The following is a 14,244-nucleotide window of genomic DNA, read 5'->3' on the forward strand; positions in this document are numbered from 1 at the left end:
GGGCCAACTCGGGCCCAGCAGGAGAGGAAGGAGTAAACAAGGAGCAGAGGGCATCGGGCTGCGTTATCGAACTCCAAGCTGCAGAACCTCCCTCGTCTGCTAAAAAGTGCCTCCTGAAATGCAGCAGTTTCACCATCATGGATTCAATCCCTATGGGAGATCTCCAACATTGTGTCAGCAGTCTGTGTTTATCACGTTGCTGTTTTGACGTGACCATAAAAACTGATGTTTTCTTGTAATTACACAGAATGTGTGTCTTAGTTTTACCTTTTTCTCTTTCTTTATCTGACCTAAACATTTTGTTGAAATGGCTTTATTTCTGCGGTTAAATACACACATTTTGCCCGACGGGGTTTTCATATCAACAAATGCATTTATTTTATTAATTCAATCACAGCAATCCCCATCACCAAGCAGTCTCCTGCCTCTCTACCAGTCCTCCACCCCTCTGCCAAATCCATGTGCTCCTTATATACAGCGGCCTTTGATTAGAAAAACACATGCAAACTAAATAAGTCGTTGTCTTTTTGTTGTGGACACCCTGTCCTCCACGTAGTTCCGATGAGCCGATTCCCCCCCGTGACTAACTGGACGGACTGTGACCAGCAAACGACTCGGTCACGCGCCTTGTCTGTTCGACCCCCCCCGGATTAGTCGATCAACCTTTTTAATGTATCCGAAGGCGAAGGCTGCGTCTTTGAAGGGGATTCCGCAACGCGAGCACCTAAGCACCGCCCCCTCCCGGACTTCCCATTGGTCACCACTGAAGGTAAATAAGAAAATCCCCGCCTCCCCATTGGCTGGGGTTCGTCCCTCTTCCGCGGTCGCTCGCGCTGCCCTGCTGGTCATTTGCGAGTCTCGTAGCGAAGCGTCGGAACCCTTCGCGGGAGCCCGGACCCCCCCCGAAAGCGACCACGATGAAGTTCGTGAGGTATATCATGAAAAACGCCGCTCTGGCCAGCGTGCCCAAACACGTCGACCACTTCTCCAAATTCTCCCCCTCACCGCTCTCCATGAAGCAGTTCCTCGACTTCGGTGAGTATCGATCCGCGATCGGATGGGACTTGTTTGAATGGAACGGACTGCGGGGAGCGATTCAGTGGCATCATCTTCCAAAGTGCATATTTGTGCAGTCGCCGTCCACACAGTGATGAGGGGGGGTCGCCCGCTGCAGCAGCACGGTGCTCACAATGCGGAGTGTTGCATCATCTCTCTCTGCGCCGTCTGATCCCTGTGACAACAACACCTCCAGTCGAGCTTTCTAATAATCAACACACTCATAGTTTGTCAAATCAAGTCTCTCCGTAGATTGTAAATGAGTGGGGCAGTAGTATTTGTCATGGGAAAATGCTTACATTCAATAATAATGATCATTTGTATTTTCATTAGCAATAAGTTTGTTTTTATTTGTAAATGAAATAGTTGTTTCGTCAAATATCAGATACTATCTAAATACTTCTTTCCATCAAAAAAGTAGGGTTGCAACTAATGATCACAGTCACTATTTAATTAAGTGGAATTGGTATGTGTCAGCGTGTAATGTGTATGAAAATTGTAAGAAATATAATAAATACATTTATTTATTTATAAAAAACTTGTAAACATGTAACATTTACTGTAATTACAGTTGAATAAAAAGCAGAAAACTTTGCTTGATGATGAACCGTTGAGTTTTCCTCGGCCCTGTTTGATGTCTCCTCCGTGCCGGTTCATCATCAGGTTCCATCAACGCCTGCGAGAAGACGTCCTTTGTCTTTCTGAGACAGGAGCTCCCGGTGAGACTGTCAAACATCATGAAAGAAATCAACCTTCTGCCCAGCAAACTGCTCACAACCCCGTCCGTGCAGACGGTGCAGAGCTGGTGAGTAACGGCCAGCGACGGTTTCTTTTGTTTGTTGTGATGGTGGAGGTTACGCAACGCCTTGGGCAAAACAAAGGAGCAAACGGCGTCTCTGGAAGCCTGTTTGAAACCAGGTTCCCCCGGCCCGGTGAGGGCGATGACGTCCCGGCTGCTGGCTCTGTTTATGGTCACGCTGTAGCACGATTGGCTCAGTTGAACTCCTTCCAGCACGGAGACTCTCAGCTCTGAACTTTCCCCCAGTTTCTCCTCCGAGGGTCACGTGATCTTGTTTTCAGGAGCTGCTGTTCTTTCCCTTTTGTGACGATTGAACTAGGGCCCAAAAATACCCTCCGCACGTATTGGAAAATAACCTCCTGCCGCACTCACTCAACTGTTTGTCATGAACTTTACAACAAAAGTGTTTGTGCCTGATTATATTTATTTATGTTTTTTTTTTTTTTTTTTCAGGTACATCCAGAGTTTGATGGAAATCCTTGAATTCCTAGACAAGAACCCAGATGACAAAGTCCTGGGAGAGTAAGTTCCTCGTTTTGCTCGATAACCTCACATTTGTTTATTAACAGGATTAACACTCCCACCTCCGTCCACGGGGGCCGCCAAAAACCGCACTAACGTTCTTCCCGTCAGCTGCTTTTTGTGTTTATGTAACATTCTCTGGGAAAAGTAAGATTTAACTGATGGTTTGTCCTCGTTGTCTCCCCAGGTTTGTTGACTCCTTGGTGACCATCAGAAACCGGCACAACCACGTGGTGCCTACTATGGCCCAGGGCATCATCGAATACAAAGAGGCCTTCCCTCAGGACCAAGTAACCAACCAGAACATCCAGTACTTCCTGGACCGCTTCTACATGAGCCGCATCTCTATCCGCATGCTCATCAACCAGCACAGTGGGTGACTTTCCGTCTTCTTTCAAAGTCAAAAGTTAGTTTCTGCTCTTCTTGCGCTGGGTCTGTAATGTAATGTTTTCATGCCAGGCTGTGCGACTTTATTATTTCACTCGCTGTCACTCTCTCGGCACCCAGTGGGGAGAACAAGCCTCACTGAAAGAAAAAAAAATGTTGTCTCAAAAGGTTCATTTTATTGTCCCATCCATCATGGGATGCCTTTGTTTGCCTGAGGAGCAGTTTGAGTTAAGCTTGGCATCATAAAGTGTACGGATACACGTGCAACACGCGGTGCAGAAGGATGTGGGGGTGGGGGTTTTCCTAGTTTCTCCTTCTGTCTTCAGTTAACACATTGAAACGATGTGCCGTCCTCTTGTAAGAGCGTCACTAACTTTCAAATCGCAAATTTAATCAAATTAATGCATTACTTTATTTAAAAAGGTGCTGCGTGAAGCATTCAAGGAGATAAATTAATGTTAATAAGTTTCATTTCGTTACCTCAGAATAAGCACTTCATGTGACTTATCTCGGTTCCTTTGTCCTCTGCAGCTCTCGTTTTTGATGGAACCCTCAACCCGGTCCACCCCAACACCATCGGGAGCATCGACCCCCACTGTGAAGTTGGAGACGTAGTCCAAGGTACAGCATGTTTGGAAATGAAAGGGTCAGATAATTGATGTCAAATATAATCCAGTTTATTAAACCGTGATGCGTTTTTCTAAGCTTTTCATTTTGGGGAACCTCTCTATCAATTACCACTTTTTTTTTGTGTATTGCGATCATAATATCTGACCATTTTTGTATCCCTTTTTCATGTGTACCAGATGCTTTCCGCAGCGCCAAGATGCTGTGTGACCAGTACTACCTCCGCTCCCCCGACCTGATTCTACAGGAGATGTGCCGTAAGCTCACGTTCATTTAATCTGAGGGACACTTGTGGGTTGAAGTGATTACAAATAGAAGACAAATAGAGGCGATTCCTCTACGTATGCACACACACACACACACACACACACAACGGGGGAGTTTGATTACAGAGCTGAAGCTCGAAGAAAAGGTTCATTGCGTCGGACACCATTGACCCTCAGAGCGGAGCAGAATAATTGCCAGCGATAATGCATTTTTCAATCCAGCAGAATGAATTGAGAAACCCTTTTTTCTATTGTGCAGGCACAAAGAAGAAGAACCTTCCGATAAGCATCGTGTACGTTCCCTCTCACCTTTATCACATGCTGTTTGAGCTCTTCAAGGTGAGACACATCTGTTCTGCTGATAAATGATATCACAATGACAAAATGCATGCGATGACTGCTTAAAAATGTCCTTCGTTGGGCTGCCCTTGTTTTGTAGAACGCCATGAGGGCCACAATCGAGACTCACGACCACAGCAGCACGCTGCCGCCCGTTGAAGTCATGGTCGCTCTGGGAGACGAGGACCTGTCAATCAAGGTGGGTCGCAAGTTGGAAGCACAGCGTCCTGAGACAGACAAATAAAAACTTTATCAGACATTTTGGTAAAGGCGCAAGGAGCCCCGACTCGTGGTGCTCTCATACTTATTATCGTTAATAGCAGGTGGATGGGAGTTTTAAAATGGTCTGTGGGCGTGTTTTTATGTTTTTAAACTCGGTGTAAACCAACGTGTTAACGGGTTTAATTAAGCCTGTTTCGCTGAGTTCATCTTTTTCAAATCAGTTTAGAATTAAGTTAATTCATTAAACAGACCCACTGAACACAATTCCTTTTTTAAAGGAGTCTCGCCACTTTTTCCTTTTGTCGTTGCCACCCGAATCCTTCTCCGTGAAGCCGTGTAATACTTCAGCCCAAGTTAATGAAGGCGCTGCTCTGCTCTCATTACATTAGCTGGATGGGCGCTCATAACGCGTCCTAATGCCCATGTAATTACCCCGACGCGCTGATACTGCTTGTTGTGACTCATTCGTAAAACATCTAAACTTCACAACCAGAAGTAGCTACATCGGCCTTGAAGCTGCAACAAAATGATATTTTCATCCACCACAAGAGATTCAATTTGTGTGAAGCCCTTTTTATTATTATTTTTCCGAATCAGCTCTCTGTTTGGGTTCAGTTCCCATCACTTACACATCTCTACTATTACTAAAGTAGAGCCTTTAGCAGCTGAAGGTACAGACTAGTTAGTGGAGTTTAAAATGAAAAAGACGAGCATGCACATTCTGAATGACATTATGTGATTAGAATTGTTTATCCAGAGATCTACATGTGAGTCAATGTTACACACCTTTCTCTGGTCTCCTTTGTTACATTCCAATGCTAATTAAACCCCTCTCCGGCTGCAGATGAGTGACAGGGGTGGCGGGGTCCCCTTTCGGAGGATGGACAAGCTCTTCAGCTACATGTACTCCACCGCTCCGGCTCCACGGATAGGAGAGCGCACACGGCCTCCCCTGGTACGCCCAGATGCAGGAAACTCATTTAGCCCTTGATTCAGATACTCGCTGTACTATTTAAAGATTGCAACCCTCCCGTGTGAACAGGCCGGCTTCGGCTACGGTCTGCCCATCTCCCGTCTCTACGCCCAGTACTTCCAGGGGGACCTGCAGCTCTTCTCCATGGAGGGCCACGGCACCGACGCAGTCATCTACCTTAAGGTGAGCCCGAAGTAGCCGAAAAAGACTGAACTCTGTGAAGCCAGGTGTGACTGGACATTCGTAACCACAAGTCCCCCCCCCCCCCCCAACAGGCGCTGTCCACAGACTCTGTCGAGAGGCTGCCGGTCTACAACAAAACCGCCCTGAAGAACTACAAAGTGAGCCTGGAGGTGGACGACTGGTGCATACCCAGCAGGGAGCCTCTGGACCTCAGCGTCCACAAGGTGCCCAAGTGAAAACGGCCGAGCGCTTTGAGGCTACATGCCGTGAAACCGTCGCAGTCTCTGTCTTCGCGCTCCCATGTCAGCATCTGTCACGGCAGATGTTTGCACCGGACCTTTTTTTTTTTTTTCCTGAAGAGAGGGTTATCTCCAGACTCCAGTCAGGTTTTAGTGATTTTTAAGGTTGCTTTTGGGTTCTTTGTAAGGAAATAGAAAGCAGCTGCTAGCGGATGGGACTTTGGGAGATGCAGCTCCAGCGTGGCGTCGTGCGCAGGTAGAGACAGAGCAGGTTGCACGTGTGGCGTCAAGGCCACTAGCGTGGGAACGCGAGAGGGCCGATGAAGAGGAGGGTTTGATGTATTCTAGAAGAAGCTGGAGCTACTGAGTTGCTGACGCAGAGCCTGTAGGAAAAGTCCCCCTAAGGCAGCAACTTCACCCAAAGGCTCATCTCCCTGAAGAACTTGAAGAACTAACACTTCTGTTGCAGCGTGTTTTTTTTACTCTTTTGAGAGAACTGTGATACTGTTGGATGCGTAGATTTAAGCAAATGTGCCACTCTTAAATCCAGGTGTGTTGTTGTGCTTGCTGCATGGATATTAGTCAGAGCTTTTGATATCTCTAACTTTTTAATGAACGTATTTTGGCGTTGATTGATAAGATGCAGCGCTAACTTAGCATCGGTTTCTCTGGCGCCTGCTGAATGAAATCCACTCTTCTTCCGTGCATTAATTTGTATTAATTATAGAGAGTGGATTGAAAGAACAACTTTAGGGCCCATGTGCTCGGTGGGACAGCAGGTCTTTAGAGCCTGATCTGCCACACTTGTTTGTGAGGTTTAAGGCTCCCAGAGTTCAAAAGGTGCACGTCATGTTTTAGTTCTGTGTGATCGAGTAAAGCGAGGCTGGTCTCAGATTGTTTGTTTTTTGTGCCATATGAGGAGAAAAATGATCCCTCGTCAATATGTGTTAAAAATTATATTGTTTTGTATCAAACTTATCTTAAATCATACAGTAAGTTTAAGGTTATTTTTTTATAGCTGCACGACTGAAAAGATTGTACATAGTGTGAATACCGTCCAAATAATAAAGAACAACGTATGTACAAAGTACAAAATGCAAAAAGCTCTCTGTGTCTTTGTGTGTGTGTGTGTGTGTGTGTGTGTGTGTGTGTGTGTGTGTATTGATTCTATGGATCAGCGGAGGACCTTTCCTTGCATCTGTGAGTTGAGTTGATATCTTCAGGCACAAAGAGGGAAATCATCTCTGCACCACAGGAAGCTTTATGTCTGTAGAAGCTCCTCCTCTGCCTGAGGGGACAAAGAGTGACGCTTCTGAGACGGAGGTCAATTTGTTGTTTGGCGGGACTCGTGCAGCCAAAAAGGCTGACGGCCCTTTTTTATGTTATGAATAGAAGTGTAAGTAATCTCATTTATATTAGGTTATATTTTAAAGAAAAGTAGGCACCATGTTTTTTTTTAAGTTCTTCGGGAAACTGGCTTTAGTAACTAGATTCATAATTTCAATACCATTTAGAAGTAGTTTCAACAATATGAAACATAGTGTCGTTTTTGGGGGGTGCCCTTTTTTCCCCCTTGTTAAACGGAAACTCCTGTTGATGACTTATGTGGCGTGAGGCTCATTTACGGCTCCACCGGCCGTCACCCAGCAGCCAGAGAAGCAGGATGTTTACCTCCACAACGACACGGAGGAGTGGAAGGAATCCAGCAGCGCCCTTTTTCCTTATCTCGTGCAAACAACCGGCCGACAGGGTCTCTACAGCAACGGGGACATCATGTCCGGTATCTGCACGGTGGTGGGTAACTACTGTAAAACACGGGCACTTCAAATAAGTCTCTTAGTTGACATTCCCCCTGCTTTGCACTTCTCATTTTGAGAATAGTTTCTTTCCACACGTCATCCATTGCAAACCGCCGTGCTCCATGGTGACACTGAAAGGAACGAAGAACAAACTGATAAGATGTCTACATTTGTAACTAGTCTTTGCAAATTAGTTTATTGATCACTCACAGAACACCGTCTTTTCAACATTATCTCCACTCACTTATCATGTGCAACGTGTGATATATTATTATCTGTTACCCTGTGATAAAGGGGCAATATTCTAATCTGTGCAATATCCCCAGATGACTTCCCCTCCACCCCTCTGCAACATCACCATATAACCCTTCACATCCAGAAACAGAACTCAGGACGAGCCTATTTATTAACATTTGTTTTTAAAAACGGACAAATTAAACAACAAAGTACTCTTTTCTTATTTAGCACACTCTAATTCTATAATATTTTATGATTCAAATTATTTTATTATTATAGCTAGCTCTTCTGCTGAAGTAATTGATGCCAAGTAAAAAAGGCAATTGTACAAGAAGTAAGTGGGGACTGATTCTTACATAACTATTGAGCCCCTCTTGTCGTCCCCAGAAGGTTGCGTTTGTGACGTCGTCGTCTTGGAGTCTGTGAAGGCAGACGGAGCTTCAGATTCATACATTATGCATCGCGTTTTTTTCTTCTCCTTTTCCCAGATGTTCTTCTGCACAGACGCAACTTTGCTGAGCTTTTTTCGGACTGAACTTGTAAAGAGAATAGAACATTACATGATGATAAAAGGCAATAACTAAGTCAGACTCCTGTTTTACACCCTTCTCTGAAGCTTTTGCTTTAACAAAACAGTACGTCTATAAGATGAAAAGTTACATTTTACCTTTATTAATTGAGTCACTAAGTGATTAGTGAAAAGACAGAAAATATGTCTTATTGGTCAAAATTAAAGGAAATATATCAAAGTTTCAGTGCCTCCAGCTTCTGAGTGTGTTTATTATATATTTGTGTCCAGAGACTTGATATTTTGCGGGTTAGCAGATCCATTTAAAGACATCAATTTTGGGACTTTAAGACATTGTCAGTGCTGTTTTCAGAGAGCAAAGACAATAGATCAATAGAGAGAATAATCAACTGATTAATCAATAAAAGAAATAGATGTTAACTACATTGATGACTGTAAAATTACATGCGAAATTAAGTAAAGGATGATATAAAAATGGTCATTTTTCATGAGGCGAGTGTTTACGAGTTCACGAGTGTTACAAGTCTCCCCAGTACAACTCCACCCACTGGAATGTTGGACTAGCAACCAAAAATACCTTCATATTGGTCTTAATGTGGTTTTAAAACTAGTAAATACTTTCAACCACTTTGCGCTTTACATTTTACAATATTTTGTCTCGTCCTTATGCCTTTTTCAGAAATACAATTTCCGGCTGCTGTTCTCCACTGGACTCGACATCAGTTGCATTATTCACATCTCCATCTGGGTCAATAATACAAATCTACTAAATTTAAAATCTAAGCTAGAGAATAAAATGCTCACTCTACAGTTTTGCAGGAGAATGTCACGTGTGGATTAACAACACTTGTGCCGAATGCTGAAGTCCTCTACATAAAATATGCAGTCCGTCTGAATGTGGAATGGTATTCAATCACAGATGCACTTAACCAGAGACAAAATAGGCCAGAATGAAAAACAAACTTTTTCTCGTGAAATAGAACGACTTTTATAGAACGATGGATTTATTTGATTTACTTTAGGGTGATGACAATTATGGGTCTTTCTTTTTCTTTTTTGACGGCTACCTATTATGGCTCAATGGACATCTATAGCAAATGTCATGCACCAGGTGGCGCTCTAAACCCAGTGCATTAAAGCTGCTGTGGGGGTGGTGGCACTGAGTTCTCGGAGCTTCTGATCCAGGAGCTGTGCGCGCACAGGAGGCCTCCACAGAGCCACCGCAGACCCGAGGGGCCCACTCGGGCCCCGGCAGCTCGATCGATACCAGTTCAAAGTCGGCAGGTTGAAGGCTGCACCCTCTGAGAAGTACGAGCCATTCCTCTCGTCCATGTGCCACGGAGGGAGAAATCTGATGAGCTTTAATTTTCCCTTTTATGGTAACAGAGGGCATCACACAAGCGGTTGCGTTCGCTCCCTGCGACTGTTTTACAATTTAGAGGAGGGCCGCGTCATCGGTGAAATATGAATCAGGACCATTGGAGCTGTGGTCTGCAAGCTATTGGACCAGTCCGACCAGCACCTCTCACCACGGGAGGGCGGGGCGTAGGAGCGAGGGAGGAGGAGGAGGGGCGGGGATAACGAGAGGCGGATTCAATCCGATTGGCTGATGGCGTCAGCCGGAGGCGGGGCGCAGGAGGGAGAGACTCCAGGAAAAAACGAACGTAGGTCTCTCACGATGTAACGGGAAGGTCACTTTAAAGAAAGAAAAAAAAACGTTTCGCCAGAGTGAAGTTTGTCCAAGCGCGAGCCCATTCCGGGATGTTTCACCGCCTTAAATAGAAGCCGGAGTTTAGAGGAAAAACGAATTATTTCACCATTTCAAACCACTGGGTACTTGTGGAAATATATGCGTGTATATATATATATATATATATATTTATATTTATTTATATTCCGAGGGTAGTCAAACATGACTGAAAACAGAGTTTGGCGAAGTCGAGGAGAGCCGCGAGGCGACCACTGAGGAAAGGAGGCGTCCGCAGCGGCCCGCCGAGGCTCACCTTCTGTCGGCACCTCACAGCTACCTGCTCGGGCTCTAACCTCACTTCTTCCCGCGAGCTAAAGTCCACAGCATGGCTGAGCACGAGAGCCTGGAGTATGGCAAGGCGGATTTTGTCCTCCTGGACAACGTGTCCATGGAGGAGTTCATGGCGAACCTGAAACTCAGGTAAGCGGCCATTCACCTTCTTTTTTCCGATTTTTTGTTGTTGTTGTAAATCCACGCACGCTCTGGAGAATAACACGAGCAAACACACACACACACACACACACACACACACACACACACGTACGTACTCGGGGTTTGTGGACAAACTTTGTGTGTTTTTCCAGCATTGTGCGTTTATCCGGAAACGTGTCCGGTTGCGTCCCTTCAACAGGTGCCACCGGAGCGCGTTCACTCGCACTCGTTAACGCGACCGGCCCAACGAGGCAGCGTGACGTCACACACGCAGTCCCCCCCCTCCGGTGCCTGCTCTTGATCTAACCGGTAATTCTGTTCGGTGGTGCGCGGACTCCACCCAACTTGCACGCATGCACGCGCACTGTCTTCCGCACACCGATTCTCGCGCAGGCCGGTTTCCATCAGCTGTGTTGTCAGTGGCGCCGTGTCAAGCATGTTCTTATGAATGAACAGAGCCGCTGTGTGTTGTGGTTCTACCTTATGCCCCAATGGCCTAAATCCCATGTTTCATTACTCCTATATTAATTATTAGGTCTGTTATGGGGCTCTTTTTGAAGGAAGGGTCGTAAAAATGTCAAAATGAAAAGATCATGATCTTTATCAATGTTGTCACTTTGCACCGATGATAACGGATCGTTAATCATTGGGTCGATATATCGATCGAGACTGATCCTTCCGAGACGATTCGTCGAGTAAGCTCGAGATGTATCGTCAAATGTGTAATAAAACTAAAGCATCACGTATGAAACTCTAAAGAGTCTTGTATTCATGTGATTGACTCTGCAGTTTTTCTCCCTGGTTCTTGTTCATATTCATTTGCAGGCTGCACATACTGCAGCACTTGGAAGCGGTTCATAAAAACCTTCATGGCCTCCCTCGCTCGATAAACGTCCAGGGTTTTGGACAATATTCCAGACGCGGCGCTGATCTGTGGGCTAAATATTTGGAGTGTTTGAAGGATGCGCGTTCTCCCTTCTAAGGACAAGTAGAGCTACAGGACTCGCTTCATGCCAACAGGAGGGAATGTCCCCCACAGCAAAGAGGTTGTTTTCATTTACATGTAGATTGTTATCCAGGCAGGTAGTTTCTTTCTTCTCCTGCATCGAGAAGCTTCCGCGGTCTGTTTGTTAAAGTTTGAGGTTTCATTCATGCTTATGTAAGGGCAGCAGGTGTAGACCTTTTGTTCTAAAAGGTTATTAACACATTGCAATTCTACTTATTTGGTCTTAATATGTCATCTTTTTTAATCTTGTGATTGATTATGATGATGATGAGTGAGTCCAAAGATGCCATTTCTTTCCATCTTTCTGATTGGGAAAATATGCAGCTTTAGCATTTCTTAAAATTCAGTTACTTTTAATAACAAATCATGTCAAATACATGTTAAAAGCTATTTTCCCATTCTGCAATTCTTTGGAAGATGATCAGCAGGTGAATTGTTAGTCGCTGCCCCAAAGCTCTACGTCTGCATGTGTGTAACCGTGTGAACGATAAGCTGAACGTGTCCCTGAGCTTTTCAAGCCGATGACTTTCGGTGGAGCGAACAGAAGCAGAGAGCAGCCAGACAGAACCAGCCTCCCTTTCCCTGTTTGTTTTCCCTCAAACAAGACTCCCCCGAGGTGGCGTGCACAGATTGTTATTTGTGGAGGGCGCGAGCAGCCAGCAGCAGGGCGGGTGGGAGTGGCGCTCTTGAAGGAGGGTTCCAGAGGGCAACAAGCTTCTAATGGTCTCCATTTGTCCTGGAACACTGCAAAACATGCGGGGCGCCAGCAAGCCCGTCTGCACATCTGTCCTCGCTATATTTTAAGCCAAAGTCCATTGTGGGAAATAAAATTAAAATTCCTCACCATAAAAGCTTAGCTCTAAAAATAACATTTTTAGTTTTATTTACAAGTTCTCGGAGAGAAAGTAAAGCACTTTATTTAACACTTCATAACATGTTCTGCTTGTGCCGTAAAGAGCTTTTTCCTTTTCTTCCTCTCGCGCGCCTGTTCAAGTTGACATTAACTTTTGTTTTGATTTTTGAGGTGGAACTGCCTGGCCGGTCTCAGTGAGCCTCCCAGTCCCTAAATAGAGCCCGACCGATGCCTAGTCTGCGTTCAGGAGGAGTCTGGATGGATCAAAGGTCGGGCTGAGTTGCTGTAGCGTTTTTGGGAATCAGCAGAGGAGATTTCTTAAAGATGAACGTGTGTTACACACCTATTGGAATTATGGCTGGCAAATATTAATTAACTAGCTACAAGTCGGACAAAGCTGTAAATCAATTTGCGACGATATGAACGTTTCCATGTCACCATTATAAACACGGTTCACAAGGCCGACAATCTCATCAGTGTCTTGAAATACCCCAAATGTCTCTGAAACGTTCTGGCAATCTCCTTCCCTCCTTTTCTAAAACAAACAAATATCTTTTTACATCACAAAAAAAAATCAAATTGGGAGTCTAAACAAGGTACCCATCAATCATTAGGACCCTCTTTTATAAATGAAGAAGAAATATAAAAAACAAAGTACGAGTGCTCCTCCCTCATTATTCAACTGTATGATCCACGAGTGATTTAACCTTTGAACCCCTCCATGGGTGAGTTCTAGAGGGCTTTGAACAGGAAGTCTCCAATAATACGGAGCAGGAAAGCTGGCATTTCCTCTGCGCCTCACGTTACATTGCTTCCTGCAGCGCCTCTTCACAGCCGCGTTGGGATTCCTATGTGCAGAGAAGATGGGCTCGTGCATTTGAGATCCAAAATCGCGGGGGAATCAATGCCTAAGGGGGCATCGGTACATAAACTCAAGGGGTTGCAAAGCGTTTCTGAAGTGAAAGTTGACGCTGTTTTCCTGCTGTTTCCGGGGGCCTGACCATGAAAGTGCAAGCAAAGTGCTCTCACCTGCTGTCTTGAGGAACAATGGTTCTCCTGTTAGAGGAGAAGAGGTGCGGTGCAGAAAGGGACGGCACGACTCTTTGTCCCCCGCATATAAATCGGAGGGGGTCAAAGGACGCACATGGAGAGAAGCTCAGGGTCACACTTTGTACTTCCTGCTGTGAGATACGGCGCCCTTAATGAGCCCGCCACTTTGAATCGGTGATGCTGAAATGTCCTTTTATGTCGCAGGTTTCTAAACCTTAGGGCACTAAAGTAAGCTGTTCAATTATTAGTGTGAGCGCTAGCTGAGTCAGCGTTTGGCTCTGCCGAGTCCGGAGATAACTGGAAGGGCTGTTTCTTGAAGTGGGGTTGTGTAAGGTATCGGTATCAGTCAGGCACAAGGAGGGGTGTCATTACAGCTTCCTCGATGCCAGTTCTCATATTGATGTCGGCTTATCAGTTCTTTGATTATAGTCCTAGGAAAGGTGATTTTACTGGTTCAGAAAAAGTGTGGTGTGTATTTAGTTAGTAAATATGTTACTCGTCCTCCTCCCTTCCTCAACAAACGTAATAAGTCACCTTGGATAAAACGTGAAGGACGTGAACGTCATCCTGCAAAAACCTCCATCGGAATAGGTTTTCAGACGGGCTTTGGGAAAAGCCTGAATGTTGTAGTAGAATGGGTGTTCAGCCTCAAAGCATTTTGAAACCACCACCACTACCACCATCATCATCATTAGCTTGATCTCACATATTTGTTCTCTTTCACGCCGTTTGCTCCTTCCACTCTCAGCAATAAAGAGCAAAGTCTGTGAGCGGAGCACAGAGTTCTGGCTGACGTCCTCACTGCAGCAGAGATGGAAACGGGTGAAACCGTGCAGCAAATGCCTCGACCCGCTCATTATAGTTTTTTTTTTTTTTTTTTCCTTTCTAGCGGTGGTCAGTGACTGGAAGAGAAATATTTATAGACCAGCGCTCAGATAGACGACGTTCTCCCGCTGGCTTCTCGCTGAAAGTCAG

The 14,244-nt window shown here is 45.2% G+C and overlaps 2 protein-coding genes across 2 annotated transcripts in view; both read left to right on the plus strand.

Annotated features, from left to right (window-relative positions):
* Positions 1–800: 800 nt before the first annotated feature.
* Positions 801–6,716, plus strand: pdk2a (pyruvate dehydrogenase kinase 2a). The gene is made up of 11 exons (XM_040176464.2): positions 801–1,035; positions 1,720–1,861; positions 2,309–2,377; positions 2,565–2,749; positions 3,296–3,385; positions 3,571–3,648; positions 3,917–3,996; positions 4,097–4,195; positions 5,063–5,173; positions 5,261–5,374; positions 5,467–6,716. Exons 1-11 carry the CDS (start codon positions 918–920, stop codon positions 5,608–5,610), a joined length of 1,230 nt encoding a protein of 409 aa, XP_040032398.1. The 5' UTR covers positions 801–917; the 3' UTR covers positions 5,611–6,716.
* Positions 6,717–9,833: 3,117 nt separating this feature from the next.
* myo1d (myosin 1D) overlaps positions 9,834–14,244 on the plus strand; it is a 55,077-nt gene continuing 50,666 nt past the window's right edge. Inside the window, exon 1 of the mRNA XM_078103084.1 lies at positions 9,834–10,348. Coding sequence (XP_077959210.1) covers positions 10,254–10,348 — 95 coding nt within the window. The 5' untranslated portion in view covers positions 9,834–10,253. The remainder of the gene's footprint in view (positions 10,349–14,244) is intronic.

This window comes from Gasterosteus aculeatus, chromosome 5 (assembly GCF_964276395.1).
Source record: "Gasterosteus aculeatus chromosome 5, fGasAcu3.hap1.1, whole genome shotgun sequence".
NCBI lineage: Eukaryota > Metazoa > Chordata > Actinopteri > Perciformes > Gasterosteidae > Gasterosteus > Gasterosteus aculeatus.

Excerpts from the sequence above, each read along its gene's own strand:
- pdk2a (XM_040176464.2), top strand. The coding sequence starts at position 918 with ATGAAGTTCGTGAGGTATATCATGAAAAACGCCGCTCTGGCCAGCGTG. Across the intron at positions 1,036-1,719 it reads GAAGCAGTTCCTCGACTTCG|GTTCCATCAACGCCTGCGAG; the intron begins GTGAGTATCGAT and ends GTTCATCATCAG. Across the intron at positions 5,174-5,260 it reads AGCGCACACGGCCTCCCCTG|GCCGGCTTCGGCTACGGTCT; the intron begins GTACGCCCAGAT and ends CCGTGTGAACAG.